The sequence below is a fragment of the Centruroides sculpturatus genome, unplaced genomic scaffold (assembly GCF_000671375.1).
Source record: "Centruroides sculpturatus isolate CEXI.00-Female unplaced genomic scaffold, Cexi_2.0 scaffold187, whole genome shotgun sequence".
NCBI classification, from domain to species: Eukaryota; Metazoa; Arthropoda; class Arachnida; order Scorpiones; family Buthidae; genus Centruroides; species Centruroides sculpturatus.
The window spans coordinates 271,861-290,101 of NW_019385662.1; the positions used below are offsets into that span (position 1 = coordinate 271,861).

An 18,241-nucleotide genomic window follows, 5' to 3' on the forward strand; every position below is an offset into this window, starting at 1 on the left:
ACGCGTTAGTAACGAATCGTTCGAAAAGTCTAACGAAATAGGAATAACGATGACTTCATTCTCGCTTAACTCGTTCGACTTTACGAACAACCCAATGTTAACTTTACATTCCAAAGATAAAGTTTTTCTTTTCTTGTTTGATGCAGAAGAATTAGTTCTACTTCGTTTGGATGACATAGTAGAGTCTCTCGAGTCTCCGTAGATATAACAAACACAGAAATAAATAACACAAAATAAATTGTAGCTATGTGTGGATTCCGCGCGACACAGCCGAACATGTAAGCTGAACAATAGTGTGGGGGGAGTGAGTAATCAAGCGTGGCGATCAAACAAAAGACGAATCGACGAGATTTGAAAATCGCGTAACTCCGGGCTCGCTTAAGTCGGGGTAGCGTAAGTCGAGGTATTACTGTATTTCAAAATTTGCACCATCGACTTCAATTACTCTCTTTTCGCAATAATATATTCTTAGAAACTTTACAATTTACTTAATGCCAGACTGGTGGAATTTATATTAATTCGTAGCCATAATAAAAAAATTTAACTTATGAAATTAATTCTCAAAATGATTTCGTAGCTTTGGAGTGGATAAAAGCGCTGGACACTGGGTTCGTGCCTGACCAACTGCGTAAACTTTTTTGGGCTTTCTTCATGTCTAACATCAAAATACCAGTGGCGTGCTGTCCATGGAAGCTTTGGAAGCACAACTTCCCTTAAATTTTCTAAAATATTGTGCGATTTTTTGCATATTGTGCACATACACATATTGTGCGATTATTTTTATATTTTAACATACTTTGAATTAATTAAAATTAATATTTTATTATAACCGCATTATGTATTTTATTACAAATCTCTATAGGCTACTACATGTGAAAAAAAATGATAAGATTCGAATATAAATTTGTATATGCATATTCCCAATGGAAGCGCTGTATTGTCGAATACGAGATAGTTCCACAGAGAAAATATTTGAATCGTGTAAAGCAGCCAGATTATATAGCCTATATTCGTGCATGCGCTTTACTCACGCCGTTTAGCTGATGGATGCTGCACACCAAAATATGCATAATGCTTCTAATGATTCTATCCAGGGCCGACACAACTTCCCTATCATCAAATATCACTGCACGCCACTGATTGACAGTGTAAAGTTAGCATTTATTTCTACAAAAGAGAAGCAAACATTTATCACAAATTTCATTTTGATTTCTTCCCGAAAGATGGCGCTACTGATATCGTCCCTCGTTTCTCGTATGTTTATGTCACCTGTAGTGTTGTTTATAGTACTTCTCTTTATTAAAGGATCAATATCGCTATGATTGGGCGAAATTCGTGTTTTAAAATTGGGTCGAACACTCGGATAAAGGGAAACACTTTGGACGGATTCGACTGTCTACACTCGTTCTCAGGTGCCTGGTAAGCATAGACCAGGAATGTGGCACTTCGTGTAGGCAAAGTATTGTACTGAGGTCGGAGGGAGAATATTGAAAAAGCTCAATGGCGTATCCAGGATTTTGAAGATATGGGTGCTAATAAGGCAGATTTGGGACAATGCACGTGCCCACTGTCGTTTTTCGAAGAATATTCTTTCATTACCTTAGAATATATTTAGTTAATTAATCTTCTTTAGCTTGCATGCGGTATCTGTCGTTACATTTTATTTTTATATTCCCGGCTGTTATATATGACAGAGGGAAAGTGTGGCGATCGGTCAAAAAATGACCCCTCCCCAAGATTTTTACATTTTTAGAATCAGGGGACCTTGAAACGTTAGGAAATGTTGGGGTTTTGTCTGTATATAGGGATGTTAGTGTATGGGGGAGGCACGATTTTTTTCACCCAATTTGAAGCTTAATAACTCCTCTATTTTTTGTCAAAAATTTCTGAGATTTTGCAAGGAGGTTTGAGTATTAGGGCAGCAATACTATTAAATTTTGGTGGTTAAAGTTCGAGGGAAACCATTTGTCATATCTCAAGTGGCATCGGACTTACTGAAGATTTCATTCGTTAGCGTTTGCAATTTTTATAAAACACATCTGTACCCTCAAAAGTTACCATTTTAATAATTGCACTGCAATTTGAAAAAAATTATAGACCAATAAATTCCCACTGTCTTTCCTTAATCTAGAGAACATAGTTAGATTAAAGACATGGAAACCTGAGGGGCAGTTAATTATGCAAACCGGAAGTCACGTTATTTCAATTAAATTCATTTCCCCGAAAGCATTTCCCTTAATTATATATATAATATTAGATGTTTACAGTGTGTTTACGACATATTACTGTCGTAAACGATTTGTATAGTGAGTTTCTTGCGAAGAAAGGTGGAACTGTTAAGTTTAAACATTAACCGCTGTCATTTCGCTGCTATATTTAATGAAGGAAGAGCTATTGCTAAATAATGCATGCTACCGGCAATGATCTGTATTAAATAAATATAGATTATGCTTAACGCTGCCAATCAAAATATAACAGAACGCATGTGTGTGTGTGTGTTATCAATCGTATGAACAGACAAACAAACTTACTGATATGTAAATCTTTGCGTTAAGACTTCTAAAAATGACGGCGGAATGATGGTTGGTATATGTGCTTAATTAATTTGTAATTCTTATCGTAATATTAAAAACAACTGATGAGTTAAACTAATTATATTAAATTAATGTGTACGGCAGTTAATTTTCTTGTTTCTTAGCTGCTAAAAGCGTAACGACTTTTCATTAAAACAAGCGTTCTGAAACAACACTATGATACTTCTTCACATTCCCATGGACGACATTGAGACATTGCATGATCTCATATCTCTGAATACAATGAGTATGTTGATATACAGAGACATTCAAGCTCTACAGACACAAAGACACGAGTGACACTGCAATCAACAGATAAAACGTTTGATGTTTGCAACGCCAAAATTGCCAAGTGGTGAATTTTGGTACTAATGTCTTCTGCATGTTCTGAATAATTAGCAGATTTGGTTCCATTTGGCCTGCTTGGGTCTGTCGAATAGTATTTTAATTGCCTTCACCCAAGCAGAGGATAAACACAGATTAACCGAAAGTGAATGATTTTGATTTTAATTTTGAGGGAATGAAACGTAAAAAAATTATAATTTAGGTATATTTTAACAGTTTCTTTGTGTAGAATCTCTCATTAAGGCCAAATAAATTAAATTTTTAAAATAAATATTAATAATTTCCTTTTGTAACAAGCAATTATTTACCTTCTGTTTCTATCGCGTGTACTGTACTGTACAGTACAGTTCACGCGATAGTACAGTACGGTACTGTACGCGAACTTATTTTATTATGTTACTGTACAGTACATCCAAAATAAGTTCATTAAAGTTACGCGGGGATTTTTTAATTCTTAATTATGTTCATTTAGAAAATAATCCGGGATTTTAGTCGATCACAATAAAGAAAATAACCTTATCACTAAGTTAAATCTATCAAAACACCGAATTATTTATGATTCCAAGTATTTTCGAAGGACATCACAACAAAGATAAAGGATCTTTAAAATTTCAATTGGAATTCGTGATAATATACTTTATTACATAATTCTAATCATGTGTTGTGACTTAATACGTAATTAGAATTTATATTTATCGTCATTTTTATGATGTTCAACTAAAATTTTAAACATAAAAATCCACGAAATCTGAACATGAAAATTATTCCTAGAAATATTTCCTGTTTACAAAAATTATTAAGGTACTTCGTTTTTAGCCCTGTACTCGATTTAGTGACAGTTTCAGATGCGCTAAATCGAATGTTTAATGTAACGTAATGTTAAAGCAAATAAGTCTGATGCAAACGTTAAAAATTAATAAGACATTTTGCAATTAGATTGGGTTAGAATTTGCCTGTAGGTTTGCATTTTTACTCTGATTAATTTATTGTTTACATTCATCAATGCTTGCAAGATAGGGAAAGGATGATAAAGATGTCAACAGCTTTATGATTTATATCTTTACTAAACGTATAAAGTTTGCTGACAAATGTTCAAAATACTTGCAACATTGGTAAGTAAATAGGTTACAACTTCATTCTTCTATGACAAAACTACTGCTTTGACATAAATCATCCCCACCTTTCATTTATCTCTGTGTGCTTTGTCAGACAAAAAGATTTGTACACTGATAATTTCTTCAACTTGGAATGAAATATTCGTAAGATATGCCAACTACATCGTCTCTTTATACAGTCAAACTTGGTACCACTATTCGAGTGTCGCGCTAAACCGAAGTATCTCAAACATAAAGAATTGCATTTTATTTGGTGGTGAAGCGTTCTTAAAAATATTAAAGTGTTTTGGCGCTCTACGGGGGTAGCGGTATCTAGGAGGGCGCTATATCGAAGTTTTTATGTATTTCTTAATGGAATATATTAATAACACTGGACAACAACAAAAAAATGTTTTTGAATGTTTCCTTTATTTCATGAGTAAAATCTTTCTAATTTTGGGGTGAGAAAATTGAATATGACAAAGAAAAATTTTTATTAGCTCTAGTTTCTGTGGTATATAATAGGTGATTTTAACAGCATAAGAGAAAACGATACATTTTAATTACATATGCTAACAGCATTGAAAGTGCTTTTGAAGTTTTTTTTTTAAATTACAGTAACATTCTAAGAGTTATAAATTAATAGAAGAATACCTGGCAGGTGTTTCGGTGTGAAGAGAATCATGTGGTGACTTTATGAGATTGTTTTCTTTTGGCTTTCCTCTTGTGAGTTCTGGTGCATTTCTACACGCAGACCAGCAGTAATCCGTAAGCATTGCTTCATTTCAAAGGCTCTGATCTCTTTGTTCCAATACAGAAATATCCTGGTGGAATCTTTCCCCATGTTCATCACTGACAGCTCCCCAACTAGGAGGGAAAAAGTCTAGGTAGGAATGGAGAAAATGGATTTTGAGGAACACGTTGCATCCGAGTTGGTGATATTTTTCCAGAAATATTTTCACCAACTGAGTGTAGTTATTGTCTTTTTTGTTGCCTAAGAATCCACAAATAACTCCCTTTAAGGCTTCCCAAGCTTCCTTTTTTTCTCTCTCCAAAACTTGGTCAAACGCGGGATCCTTTATAAGTTTTCGAATTTGTGGTCCAACAAAAATACCTTCTTTAACCTTTGCATCACTCAATCTAGGAAATTTGTCTCTTAAGTACTTAAATGCCTGTCCTTTCTGGTTTATACCTTTGACAAAAGTTTTCATTAAACCCAGCTTGATATGAAGGGGTGAAAGAAGAACATCTTTTGGGTCCACGAGAGGCTCGGCAACGATATTTTTCTCGGTAGAGTCAAGATTTCTTGAAAACCAGTCCACTTGAATGTAATGTGATTTCCTATCCCTGCTGTCCCACATACATAAAAAGCAACAGTATTTAGTGTACCCCAAAGTTGCATTCCCAAGAGTACAGCGATGACTTTTAGATTGCTACATATTTTCCACTTCTGCTCAGCATAATTGATTGAATCAAGGAGGGCTATCATGTTTGCATAAGTCTCCGCCATGTGAACAGCATGACCAACAGGAATAGAAGGAAGACGGTTGCCGTTGTGAAGTAATACAGCTTTCAAACTAAGCTTAGAGGAGTCTATGAATAGTCTCCATTCACTTGGAGCATGGTTCAAATTCAAACATTTCGTCAAGCCGTTAACGTTGCAGCAAACAACCAGATTGTTTTTCTTCTGAAAAAAGGAAGCAGATCCCTCTGACGTTTCTGTACTGTGAGACCCTAACATCACGTTGGAGAAGATTCCATTGCTGTAGTCTTGACCCTAGAAGTTCCGCCTTCTGCTTTGACAAGTCTAGGTCTCGAATGAGATCACTCAATTCCACTTGACTCAGTCTGTGCAGTGTATCAGCTTCCGCCGTTGCAGCTTCCCTACCATCAAATGTCACCACACGCCACTACTAAATACCCTTAGAAAACCCTACCTGGAAAATTTCTAAGGGTGCAATCCCTTGGCACAATACCTGGGCAAAGTGCCAAGGTGTTGAGGTATTCTATTAATCTATTCCGAAAAAATAAAACCCAACTCACATGGAAGCCCAGTAGAGCCGCAAAAACCATTTATATTCGCGCGCAAATCGGTCGCAAAGATTTCATCCCAATAATGCCTTGTCCCAGTTTCCGATAATTTCCCAACTAATGATTTGTTTTTTTGCATTCAATATTTTGTTTTATATACTTGCGAATAATTCGCAAGGGCACAACTAATTCACAAAATTTAATACAGTAATACCCCGAACTTACGCGATAGGTGGGACCGAGCGATAACCGCGTAAGTCGAATTCGCGTAAGTCGGGGTATAATTTCGCAATTTGTGTAAAATCCAAGTCGGATGTATGTAAGCTAATAAATGTTCTCGTTAATCTTATCTCGTCTTTTAATTCGTTCACGGTTACAAGAAATCACCACATAGAGTCTCTCAAGTCTCCGTAGATATAACAAACACAGAAATAAATAACACAAAATAAATTGTAGCTATGTGTCGATTCCGCGCGACACGTCCTAACATGTAAGCCGAACAATAGTGTGGGGGGAGTGAGTAATCAAGAGTTGCGTGGCACTCAAACAAAAGACGAATCGACGAGATTTGAAAATCGCGTAACTCCGAGTTCGCGTAAGTCGGGGTAGCGTAAGTCGAGGTATTACTGTAATAATCTTTTCCTTTCATTTTCACCATTGTCATCTTCAGTAATTCGGTAAAGGATTGATCAAATAGAAGTCTATGTCACAACCATCATCTGTTCCTATCTTCAACGCGTCTATTTCTTGTGACGTCCATAATTTTCATAAGTTCAGTGACAAGTTTTATAAGAAAATTTAATCACGATCTGATTTAAACATAAAAAAGCCTTAGCGCAATTGATTTGTATTAGTTTATTTTTCGATTTTTTATAGTTTTGTATTGTCTTTCTTGTACTCTTTTAAATGGTTCAGGATGATTGCCATGTGTGACGCAACTTCTATCATATAATTTTTAATTACAGTGTTCTATCTCGTGATATATGAAGTAGTTTTCATACCAATAGAAAATTATTTTTTTAAAATATATGGTGGTATTCCTAATTAACACCAACTTTTATGTTTCAGGTACTTTTCAGCTTTTGGAATGTCTAAGCACAGGATCGAAAAATAACTGTACAGAATTAAGAAGATGGGACTACAAATCGTTTAAATCAAAGTAACGCAACTTTAAAATAACGTTGGTTATTTATATATTTGTAATTTGATTCAGTGGGAAATATCTTGGGATAGTACAATGCTTAAGAATTGAACTATCACAAGATCTTAATTATCTTAAGAAACTTTTTTAAATAAAAAGATTTGCAATTCTGAAACATTTTACATATGTCGGCTTCTGCGAAACATGTAAGATATTGAGACTAAATGATTGGTCAGTGATGTGCTTGTCTTAAATCTGATTGGTTACCAGAAGGAAAATAAACGGTAGTAGCCCATTTCAAATTTACTTATTCACTATAGCAACTGAAGCATTCTCTTCATTAAAGTTTTTAAATTTTTATTTTGATTAATTAAATGATAGTTTATCGAATTTGTCAGCAATCATTCAGAAGGCCATTTGTAATCGGCTTAATATGTAATCACTTGTATTTAGTATAAATGAAATATTAAAAATTGCTCCATAATGTTACAAAAAAATAAAAATAAAAACTTATTACATTAAACTCTTTGCATTCTCCTATGTAAAAATGAAAAATATGATTGCTCTTTTCAACTTTTTTTGCTAACGTTAATTATGAAAAGTATGTTGAACTGAGATTAAATGCATCTATTTAATATACTTTCGTAATGATATAAATATCTAGATATAATCTATCACGAAATTAATTTTTAGCATTTTAAATATTTAAAATACTTAATTTTTGGTCATTTCAGATATAAGCCCAATGATACAATCCCCATCGAAAGGACTGAAAGTAAGTACAGTACATAAGTTTCTTGCTTAATTAATACAAAGGAAGAAAATAAATAAATTTTTTGGAAATTTTACTTTATTAATCTTTAAAATATTTTGAATTAAATAAATATTTTTAAAATAATCAACAACTCTGCCTTTTTGACAATTTTATGCTATTAAATGAATTAAGTACAAACGAATTTGACAGTAGGTAAAATCGCGCTGGTGCATTTAATCCGAACGTCGCGTGGAACCGCTGAAGGCCGTGAACGTTGGTGCTTCTGATTGGTCGTTTCACCCTCCATCCTATGTTTGTTTTGCGCAAGCGCGGTATTATACTGCCATTTCTTAAAAATTCTAATAATTAAATTAGTTTTTAAAGTTTCTAAAAGAGGGCGATGCTCTCTATATCAGGTCAACTTCGTATGCAATTAATCCATTTAATAGCCTAAAATCAGCCACGATTTAGCTTTTCTTATTTGATTTATAACTCCAGATTTTGATGTTCATTTGTATTTCATAATGCATTAACGAATTATTAATCATAATTATAATTAGATTTAGGCCTAATTAAAATAAATAAATTTTATTTTCGTTCTTTTTAGTTACTGGTGCATCATTTCCAGTTTGGCCTACAGTTATGGTAGTTGTTGCTGTAATATTGCTGTTACTTATATTCAGACGTTGTTATATAGAATACAAATTGAAATAAAGTTTGATAAATGTTAGTACAGTAGAATTCGCTCAAGAAGTTTTTCAGCTGCATCCTACCAAAAATTTTATACATTGAATTGCATGTGAAAAAGCAATGTACATTATTATGGATTGAACATTGAACATGGATTGGAAAACTTTTTATGTGATTAACTGGCGACTGTGCTTGAAGCAAATAGCGAATTCTGACTTGCACTATCACTATACCTATGATACTGTTGAGTTTACGGAGAGTTAATAGACTACATTTTGCAAATAACAAATATGTAAATAAATAAATGCTGTATAACCGGAATTCACTGTAATGTGGCGGAACATTGTTGAATAAATATGAATTGTTGAATGAAAAGCTTATTATTTTTATTTCTGCTTGAGAATTCTTTAAATTGCTTCCTTGAAAGCTTCTTAACCAATTTCTATTGTATTTGAGCATAATAATAATAATAATAATTCATTAAACTTATTGAAAACAATATGTTTTTATATGTAAATTACAATATGATTATGAATACTAGTGTTCTACTGTGCGAAAAATAAAATTTACCTGGACACCAAATAATTCATTATTATGCAAATAAATGCATTTTAACAAATTATGTGTAGACTGTGGGATGGAATGCATTCACAGTTTACTTATCCTCAACTCCAGATTCATTATGTACCTCTGATCATTTCGGTAAATATACAAATGTTGAATTAAGAAAAATTACCGGATAGATATAGAAATATATTTTCTTATCTAGAACATATTAAATTAAATCTCAAAAAACGCCAATTTGAATTAGCAGAATCGATTTTTTTTTGTTTTGTTCATTGCAAAATCTAATCCTGATCTTTACATATAAAATAATTTTTTAAACATTCAAATATTTAGAAAATGTTAATGCTGCAATGTCACGAAACATAGTGGCGATTTCTTTTCAATTTATAAGTTTTAATTGCATGTAAAGTTAAGTTTATCGCATTTTCTCATTTAAAAATGGTTTTTTATTGTCATATTTTTTCATCAAATTTAACACGATTTAAACGACCGGCGCGTGAAGTTTTAAAAACTTATTAAATATCACAACGTCATTTGTGTATCCTCTACGTTATTTCACTGTTATATATTGCAATTTCTGAGCTAATTTCTAATCTGTGTTTAGATTTTCTCAGTCGGGGATATTTGAGTAATCGGAATGTTAAGGTTTTGCTAATACAGTATTCTTAATATTTTAAGATATGTATTGAGTGAATTCATGAAGTACAGTAACTTAAATCAGTCTTTATTCCTTGTATCAATATATAATAATAACAATTTATAAATTAGCTACATAACATAATATTTACAAAAATATTATTATACAAAACCTATTTTCCAAAAATCTAATAAGATCTTGCATATAGACAACATTTTCATCTTTTATGGTGACACATTTTTGTCTGTAATGATATTCCATCAAAACTCAACAAACATGAAAAGCATACAGTTTCCTTCCTACCGCTTCTTCCTACAGTGTCTTTATGAAAAATTTCATGTTTATCGAATACATCGCTGCAGCTCTGGAAAGTAATCCAGATGCGAATCCAGGAAATGCACTTCGAAGACAAGTCGCATCCTAAATCTTGATGTTCATTAACCATCCGGTTACCAATTCCTTGTAGCTCCTTTTTTTGTTTTTTTTTTAATTAGCGAAATATGACTTTACGTATATAACTTTTTAATTAAAAATACGCATTATTTTTAAAATGTGAAAAAGTCTTTATTTTGACAACATTTGACGCCAAAAATACTTTAAATCTGTTTATTGTTGCTTTTTCAGATTAAAAGTCATATCGCACTTTTGAAAAATAAAAAATATAGCCTATAATTTAAAATGATAATTTAATTATCATTGGAGTACTAAATTCAGATTAACGTTTTAGCATTGTCATAACAACAATTAATTAATTATTTAATAATTAAATAATTTTTCATTGTTTTAACATCTATTCGGATCGCAAGTAACAAGAGTTACAAAATGTCGAGTGCAATAGCTCTGAAGCGAATTAAAAGGGAATTGATCGGCATCACCAGAGATCCACCAGATTATTGCTCGGCTGGACCTATCGACGACAACATGTTTAACTGGCAAGCTATTATCATGGGTCCACCCGATAGTCCTTACGAAGGAGGCGTCTTCTATCTAAACATTCGCTTCTCCCGCTATTACCCGTTTCGACCTCCAGAAATTAATTTCGAAACCAAAATTTACCATCCAAACATCTATAGAGATGGTAGCATTTGTTTGGACATCTTATCAAGCAAGTGGTCTCCGGCGCTGACCATTTCGAAATTGCTACTTTCCATCTGTTCGCTTCTGTGCGATCCAAACACCGAAGACCCTTTAGATCTTTACGTGGGCGAATTATACGAGACCGACAGAGAAAGATATAACGAAGAAGCGTGTGAATGGACTATGAGATACGCAATGGAATAATGAAAATTATTTTCTGAAAGATTTGATTCGTCGTTTTCGGTCGATTTTTTGATTTCTTTCTTCTTTTTATTCTTTACCAGAATATTTCTAAATTCACAAAATTTCGTCGTAAATCTGGCTAATGTCTAATAAAGTACGTTAATTTTTGCAAGATTCTAATAATTATCTGAACAATTGAGTTAAAATTTGTTGCATAAACAAATAAAAAACAATTATCCATTAATCTTGCCGGTAATTTTTTTTATTAAAAACTAAAACAACATAAAAATTGGTTTTGTCGTATACGGCAACGCGATAAGTGGGATATATCACAAGGGAGATGCCTCCAGGGAGATCTCCTATGGGAACTAGCGCCTATTCAGGTGTTACTAACGTGAAGAAAACCCGGAAAACTCCGCGTGGCCAGCCCGTTGGCCAGGCGCACACCCACGACTACTATTTTACGAGTGTTCAGTGGTTTATTTACTGGTACGCTAGGAATAGGCCGCAGTATGGAGCCTTATAACCATTTTGAGGGTTTCCTCGAGAATTGTATTCACTATTTTGTTTTTTTTTTTTTACGAGTCCCTAATCCCAAAGCTTATTAGGTCGTCCTGCTGATCAGTGTCACCAGAAACCTTTTATACCGCAATATTTTATATTGTAAAGTATATAATAAATACAAATGTGTAAAATTTATCGTTTTTATACGTTTAATACAGGAGTATCAAACTAGCGGCACCCGATGTGATTTTTTTTGTGGCCCACGATGCTCTGAATAATATATAATTGCTATTTATCATTTATTTATTGCTAATTGATATCATAATATATAATTGCTTTTATTTCTTCGTAACATATTATTCTGTTTTTCATTTTATTGAAATAAAATGACAAACATAAAATAAAAACAGAACAATATGTTACGAAGAAATAAAAGCAATTATATATTAGTAGCAGATGAGCCCGGCGTTGCTCGGGCAAAAAGTAACGATAGCGAAGATTAAGATTATTAGATTATAGCCAATCTTACCCATTTTCACTGGATGCAAGAATTAGGTTCACCATCTTCCGAGACTAATTAGAGAATTTTTAAATGCGTCTAAACATATGTTCGATTTCCCACAAAAACGCAAAAACCGCAACTATAATAGTACTGTAGAAGACGAGTCGCCCGCTTCTTCCGAATATAGGCTACTCATAACAAAAATTTTAATACAGTAATGTGAATACCTTCATGTGTCTATATATTTATATGTAGATAGACATATAGAGAGACTGTACAGTTTCGAGTGAGGATTCCGTAACGTATGCGTATATCCGTTTCAAAGTGCACCTCCACACTCAGATTAATTGAAAAAACAGTGCTTATTCAAATCGTATAAGAAAACTTTCAGATTTTCTTCATTAAAATCGAAACTATCTTCAATTTCACTTGTCTTTGTGGCATTTATATTGAATATATGCTCCGTTTCAAAGAAAAGATTCGGCCCACCTTAAAGCCGGTGTACAATATTATACTGTAATTAAATTCTGCAAGTGGAATGAGAGTAAAAAAATACAAATAAAAATAATAATAATACGGAAACATGTAAAATATTTTAATTATTTTTAATTACAATTAAATATATAACGTAAAAATACAATATTTTATTTTATTTTATTTTTTAAATTTAATAAAAAATTAATTAATTAATTTGAATATGAATATTTTCAAATTCCAGATGGCGCTATATATAGTTGGTACAGATGTGTCATCGGGAGATAACGTTTGGTAAAATTTTATGATTTCATTTGTTTTATAGAAATGCTATAAGAATGAAGCTGGCTTCGCAAATAATATTTATTTTGTTTGTAGCAGGTAATTAAGTAAACCGTTAATTATAATATAGATGTTGTGGTTTTTGTATTGTGACGTGTAACCTGTTTTTGTTGCAAGGTCGTTCTGTGTTGCTAGGAAGTTGTTTTGCCAGGCGCCAACTCGTCAAGGTGGATTTACTCTTTATCCCAATGAAGTTTTAAGAATATAATAGGTTAGAAATAATCATTTTTACAAATATTTTGCTATAAATTATGTGGTCTACGTCACACTTTATTGTTCCAGAAGAAACACGTGTATTAATGTTAATTAACGTGCGGGAATTGTAGGATGTGGAGGATCAAACTTTAATTTCAGTCCTTTACATCCTAAAATTCTGTTTTAATCCGATTTCTCGATTAATTGGCATATCCCCATTATAATATTGGTTACTTATTCGTGTGTTTTTTAATGTATACAGTAAATTTGATAAACAATTAAGCTTACAGTTATTAAAATTAATGTGGTTCAAGAATCACATGCTTTAATTTTTATTTTAAAGTTAAACGAATGGGAGTTGTAGGTTGTGGAGGATCAATATTTAATTTCAGTCCTACAGTACACTCTTGCTAATCTGGTCTCTCAATTATATGACATATCCCTGTAATATTTGTCTCTTATTTGTGTTTTTAATGCATGCAGCAAACTCGCAACGTTAAATTTGATAAAGAATTAAGCTTACAAAGTATTGTATCATTGTACATAATTTGACAATAAAAAATATGTACATAATTCAGGACACTAATGTTCATTAAGAACAAACATATACTATAAAAAGCGGTGTCTTCACTTCTTTTTCACACCAGAAACTAATCTTAATCACACTGAGGTTCGACCTTTTATTTGAGGCTACGACCTCAGTAAATTATGTAAAAGACAAAATGTCCAATGCTGATTGGATACACTAATATATAAAAAAAAGTACAACTCCAAAAAATATCAGTGCCAAAGGGCAACAGGTTACATATCCTCTTAGTAATCCAGTACTCTAATCTGACACCTCCTGTATAAAGAATGGACGAAATAGGAAGAATCTAGCCTATTTTTATTAAGTTGACAAACTTAGTTCAAATCTTCTATTAAAATCAATATCTCCTTTTTTGGAATTATAAGCTTAAAGCTTATTATTTTATTTCACACAAACGGGTGAATGATTTATATCCAATTAAATTACATTATCCGTATTACTTATTAATGAAGAAGATACACCTTTAATGTTAATTAACAATTAGTAATTTTAAGGTGTAAAGGATAAAATTTAATTTCTAATAGGAAATTAGTACAATAATTCAATTTACGTTTGCTCATTTAATAAACTAATTAAGTTCAATATAAGATTTCAGCTAGCTGTTGGTCTGAAATTATGAGTTTAGAACCTCTTATTTATATTTATGCATTTTAATAAAGTGATTTATATCTAATTTTAATCCTTATAAATTTTATTATAAACTACATTATTCATATTATTCTTTGTAATCAAGAAGTTCGTGTTTTAATTTTGTCTTTAAGGTTAAAACAAATGCAAATTTAAGATGAGGGAATAAAATTTAGAGGTAAAATCATCTTACAAATTTCCACTTTCAAGAGTTAATGTCAAAAATTAATTTAAATTCAACATGAAATGATAAATAATCTGATTTATTTCTTTGTTAGGAATTTTATAAATTCTTCTATACATGATAAACAGGAGAAATTTATCAATATTATGTACTGTTTATGCCATTAATATATTAAACTAAGTTTTATATTATATAAATCAAAATATAAAAATTTTTAGAAAAGAATTAAATTTATGAATTTATTATTTTACATTTTAAATGATTTTTAAAATAATATTTTTAAATTAAATTTATATTTCAGAATTATTTCAGGAGTTTCAATGCAGCGAGAAACTACAATCATTGAAAGGAGTTCGGTAAATAATTTTTCCATCTAAATATATTTGATATAATTTTCTGCACAGTATTAAAATTATTATTATATTTGAAAAATTACTTTTAGTAACAGCTGATGAAATACTTTTGAAAAAAATTATTTATTTAGTCACCCTTCTATTCCATTATTCTTATAAAGTCTCATTATCACAATAAAATACTTTAAATATAATTTTTTATTTATTGATAATGAATAATTTTTCATCTCTGTTTAATTTGACATAATCATTAAAATACTTTTATTAAAATGATAAAAACAATTATAAATAAAAATTCAGAAGTAAGAAAATAGTCAAAATACAAATCTTTAAAGAAAATAATAAATTATTTTTAAGGAAAGTTTCAAAAAATTGAACTTTAGCAGAAGATTTCTGTAATAAAATTATTCTTTTAACTTCTATTATGTTTATTATTGTCTAAATCTTAAAATGTTATCAGGTAATTAAGAACTATCTTTACATACTTAAATCATACATGAATATTTTTAATTAAATCATCACATTTTTAAATTAAATATTTAATTTTTTTATTATAATTAATACAGAATTCAGTATTTTTAATAGAAATTTCCACATTTTATTTTTTTTATTTTTTATCTCTATTCAGTTTTATAATTAATTTATTATTAATTATCACAATTCATTTTCAGATTTGTCAATACTTGTGATTGATTTTATCTTTCTTTTTCCATAAAGCAAATTCTTTTTTTCTTGTTATTCATGTTGTTCATAGAATTATAACAATATAGAATTAAAGTTCCAATAATTCAAAAAGCTTATATTTTAATATAAAAATAAATAAATTAGTTACTCTTACATTCTCAGATATTTATACTGTACATTGTTGAAATAGTAAATAATGTATAAATATCTGAGAATGTAAGTGTAACTAATTTATTTATTTTTATATTAAAATATAAGCTTTTTGAATTATTGGAACTTTTGCTCTATAATAATAAACTTTGCTTCTTTTTTATATAAAACACTTTTTCTTTGTTTTAGATCTTCTTCACAATTCACTAGATCTATATATATATATATATCTGCACATGATTTTAAGTATATAAACATGTATATTTTTACACCAACAAACATAAAAGAAGTAAACATATAAAAATAAAATTAAAAAATTAATTATTCTACAATTGATCAATTTCTTGAACTACATTATAGGATTTATTACCAATAATCAACAACCATTTCTTTGATAAAAATATAAAAAAAATCAATCAATTGTACTATGCAGTAGCATATTAATTACTATTGGCTACAATAACCTTTATATATTGAGAATTTTTTCAATTTATTAGTTATATTATAATTGGACAAACATTTTCTTTAAATTAATTCAAATATTTAAATAAACATATAGCACACAGAGTGCATCTTCCACAAATTAATTCAATATTTAAAATGTTATTTCTTACTGATAGTTTACTAAAGAAATTTAGTTAAGACACAGAACAGAAAATATTACTTAAGACATAGTAAAGAACAAGTTATTATAGACTTTATTTACTATTATAAGGATTTAGTACAGATAAATTAATTTGTTTTTATTGATTTTCCTTGAGAAAATGTACAAAAATTATTTTAAATAAAAGTGAGTTTCCAGGAAAATAATAACCATAATTTTATTCCCTTCTCATATCTGTCAATAAAACAAAATCCTTTATAAATTATTTTTATAATGCAATTGTTCATATACTTTCTAATATTTAAACAGTCTTATCATAGTTAAATTTTAAAACTAATTTTAATAATTTTTTCCTATAGTACTCCTTATCCCAAAATAAAAAATAAAGGTAAGTTTAAGTATATATATATATATATATATATATATTTTGAACAGTTTTGCATTATATATATAATTCAATTATTCAGATTAATCCTTGTTTAATTGGATTTTTTTAATTAACTAGAACAAATCAAATGTAATTAACAGTTACCTTGATACCTTAATAATTAACAGTTACTGTATTTGAAATAGATATTGCATGTGAATAGATTAAAACTTTCGGAATTCTCATTAAATAAAGTAATTGAATAATTAAGATTAATAAAACTTAGTTTTAATAAAAGAAAAGAGGTTTATAATCTAATTTTGTATTATATCTTGTCCAAAATCTTTAACCATGTTACATACAAATACCTAAAATACTTTATCATTATTATTTCATTATAATAGTAAGTTAAACTGGAAATTCATAATCATAACAATGAATTTTATGAAAAATTATTAGTTTATTTCTAAAAAGTCATGGAATTGTTTTATTTTCAGCATTCATACCTTTATGGGCAATACTTTTGATTGTAGCCATTATACTAATATGCATTCTGATGGTTGTGTGGTACTTATGCCGTTTGAGATGATTTGATCACATCAGTCAGTATGTTAAAAAGTAAATGTTCAATTAGATATTTACGCACCGCTACGTTGTGAAATGTTACTATCAAATGTGTCTTTGTTAGTGTTCAGTTTTGGATAAATGTTTTAATTAAATAAAGTTACATAAGTACACTGTTATGTAGTATTAATATTTCATTCGTCAATTTAATGCACACTTAGGAATAATGTAATTATTAATATTTGAGAAAAAGTTTAGTATCATATACTTAGCATAAGGTGATAGTCAAAGTGGATTAATAATAAATCATATTTGCCAGGCTGTAATTTTTAATCATATTTTAAAAATCACGTGACTTCCGGTCCAGACCGCAAATTCACATATAGTTAATCGGGACCACCCGTTCCTAAGTTTTCCATATCTGTTCTCATAATTAAGGAAAAACGGACGGACGATAGTAGGAATCTATTTTAAAATTTTAGTCCAACAAGTGATCAGCAGGACGTCCCATAAGTCAGGCATCATCATCTCGTCCATAGGCGTTCTCAGAGAGGGATAAACGGCGCATTTTCCCCCTTGGATTCCACAAATTACATTCCACAAATTACAATGGTAAAAGTGATCGAGATATGTAACCATACACTCTCGACCATAGGACGCTTTGATGCAATACTGTATTCTATAATCTACTTGTGAAACCAGGTGTAATTATCTGACTCCTGGCATTGCCTCCCTAAAAAATTTTTTGCAGACGCGCATGATCTTCTCACTCACTCATTTGAAAGCCTGACATCTTGCAATTTGTATGGAATAACTGCATCATCCGTCTAAATCTCTGTGAAACAGGACGGCAGTCAAATCGAACTGCTACATTGCCTAAGGTGCGTGACTTATGGGATAGCCTGATGAAAATATTAAGACGACAATAAAGTTAAACAAAAATATTTAATCATTGAAAAATTCAACATTAAATTATTAAACAAATTTATTAATAACATTCATTAAAAATC

General features: G+C 30.4%; 1 protein-coding gene across 2 annotated transcripts; it reads left to right on the forward strand.

Annotated features, from left to right (window-relative positions):
* Positions 1-10,585: 10,585 nt before the first annotated feature.
* Positions 10,586-17,950, forward strand: LOC111640990 (ubiquitin-conjugating enzyme E2-17 kDa-like). Of its 2 annotated transcripts, XM_023387091.1 has the most exons (6): positions 10,586-11,246; positions 12,817-12,953; positions 13,032-13,125; positions 14,811-14,865; positions 16,660-16,688; positions 17,165-17,949. In XM_023387091.1, exon 1 carries the CDS (start codon positions 10,655-10,657, stop codon positions 11,111-11,113), a length of 459 nt encoding a protein of 152 aa, XP_023242859.1. In that variant the 5' UTR covers positions 10,586-10,654; the 3' UTR covers positions 11,114-11,246; positions 12,817-12,953; positions 13,032-13,125; positions 14,811-14,865; positions 16,660-16,688; positions 17,165-17,949. The 2 variants fall into 2 exon arrangements, with proteins under 2 accessions (XP_023242859.1, XP_023242860.1); XM_023387092.1 differs by lacking the exon at positions 13,032-13,125 and having other exon boundaries at positions 17,165-17,950.
* The last annotated feature ends 291 nt before the right edge of the window (positions 17,951-18,241 follow it).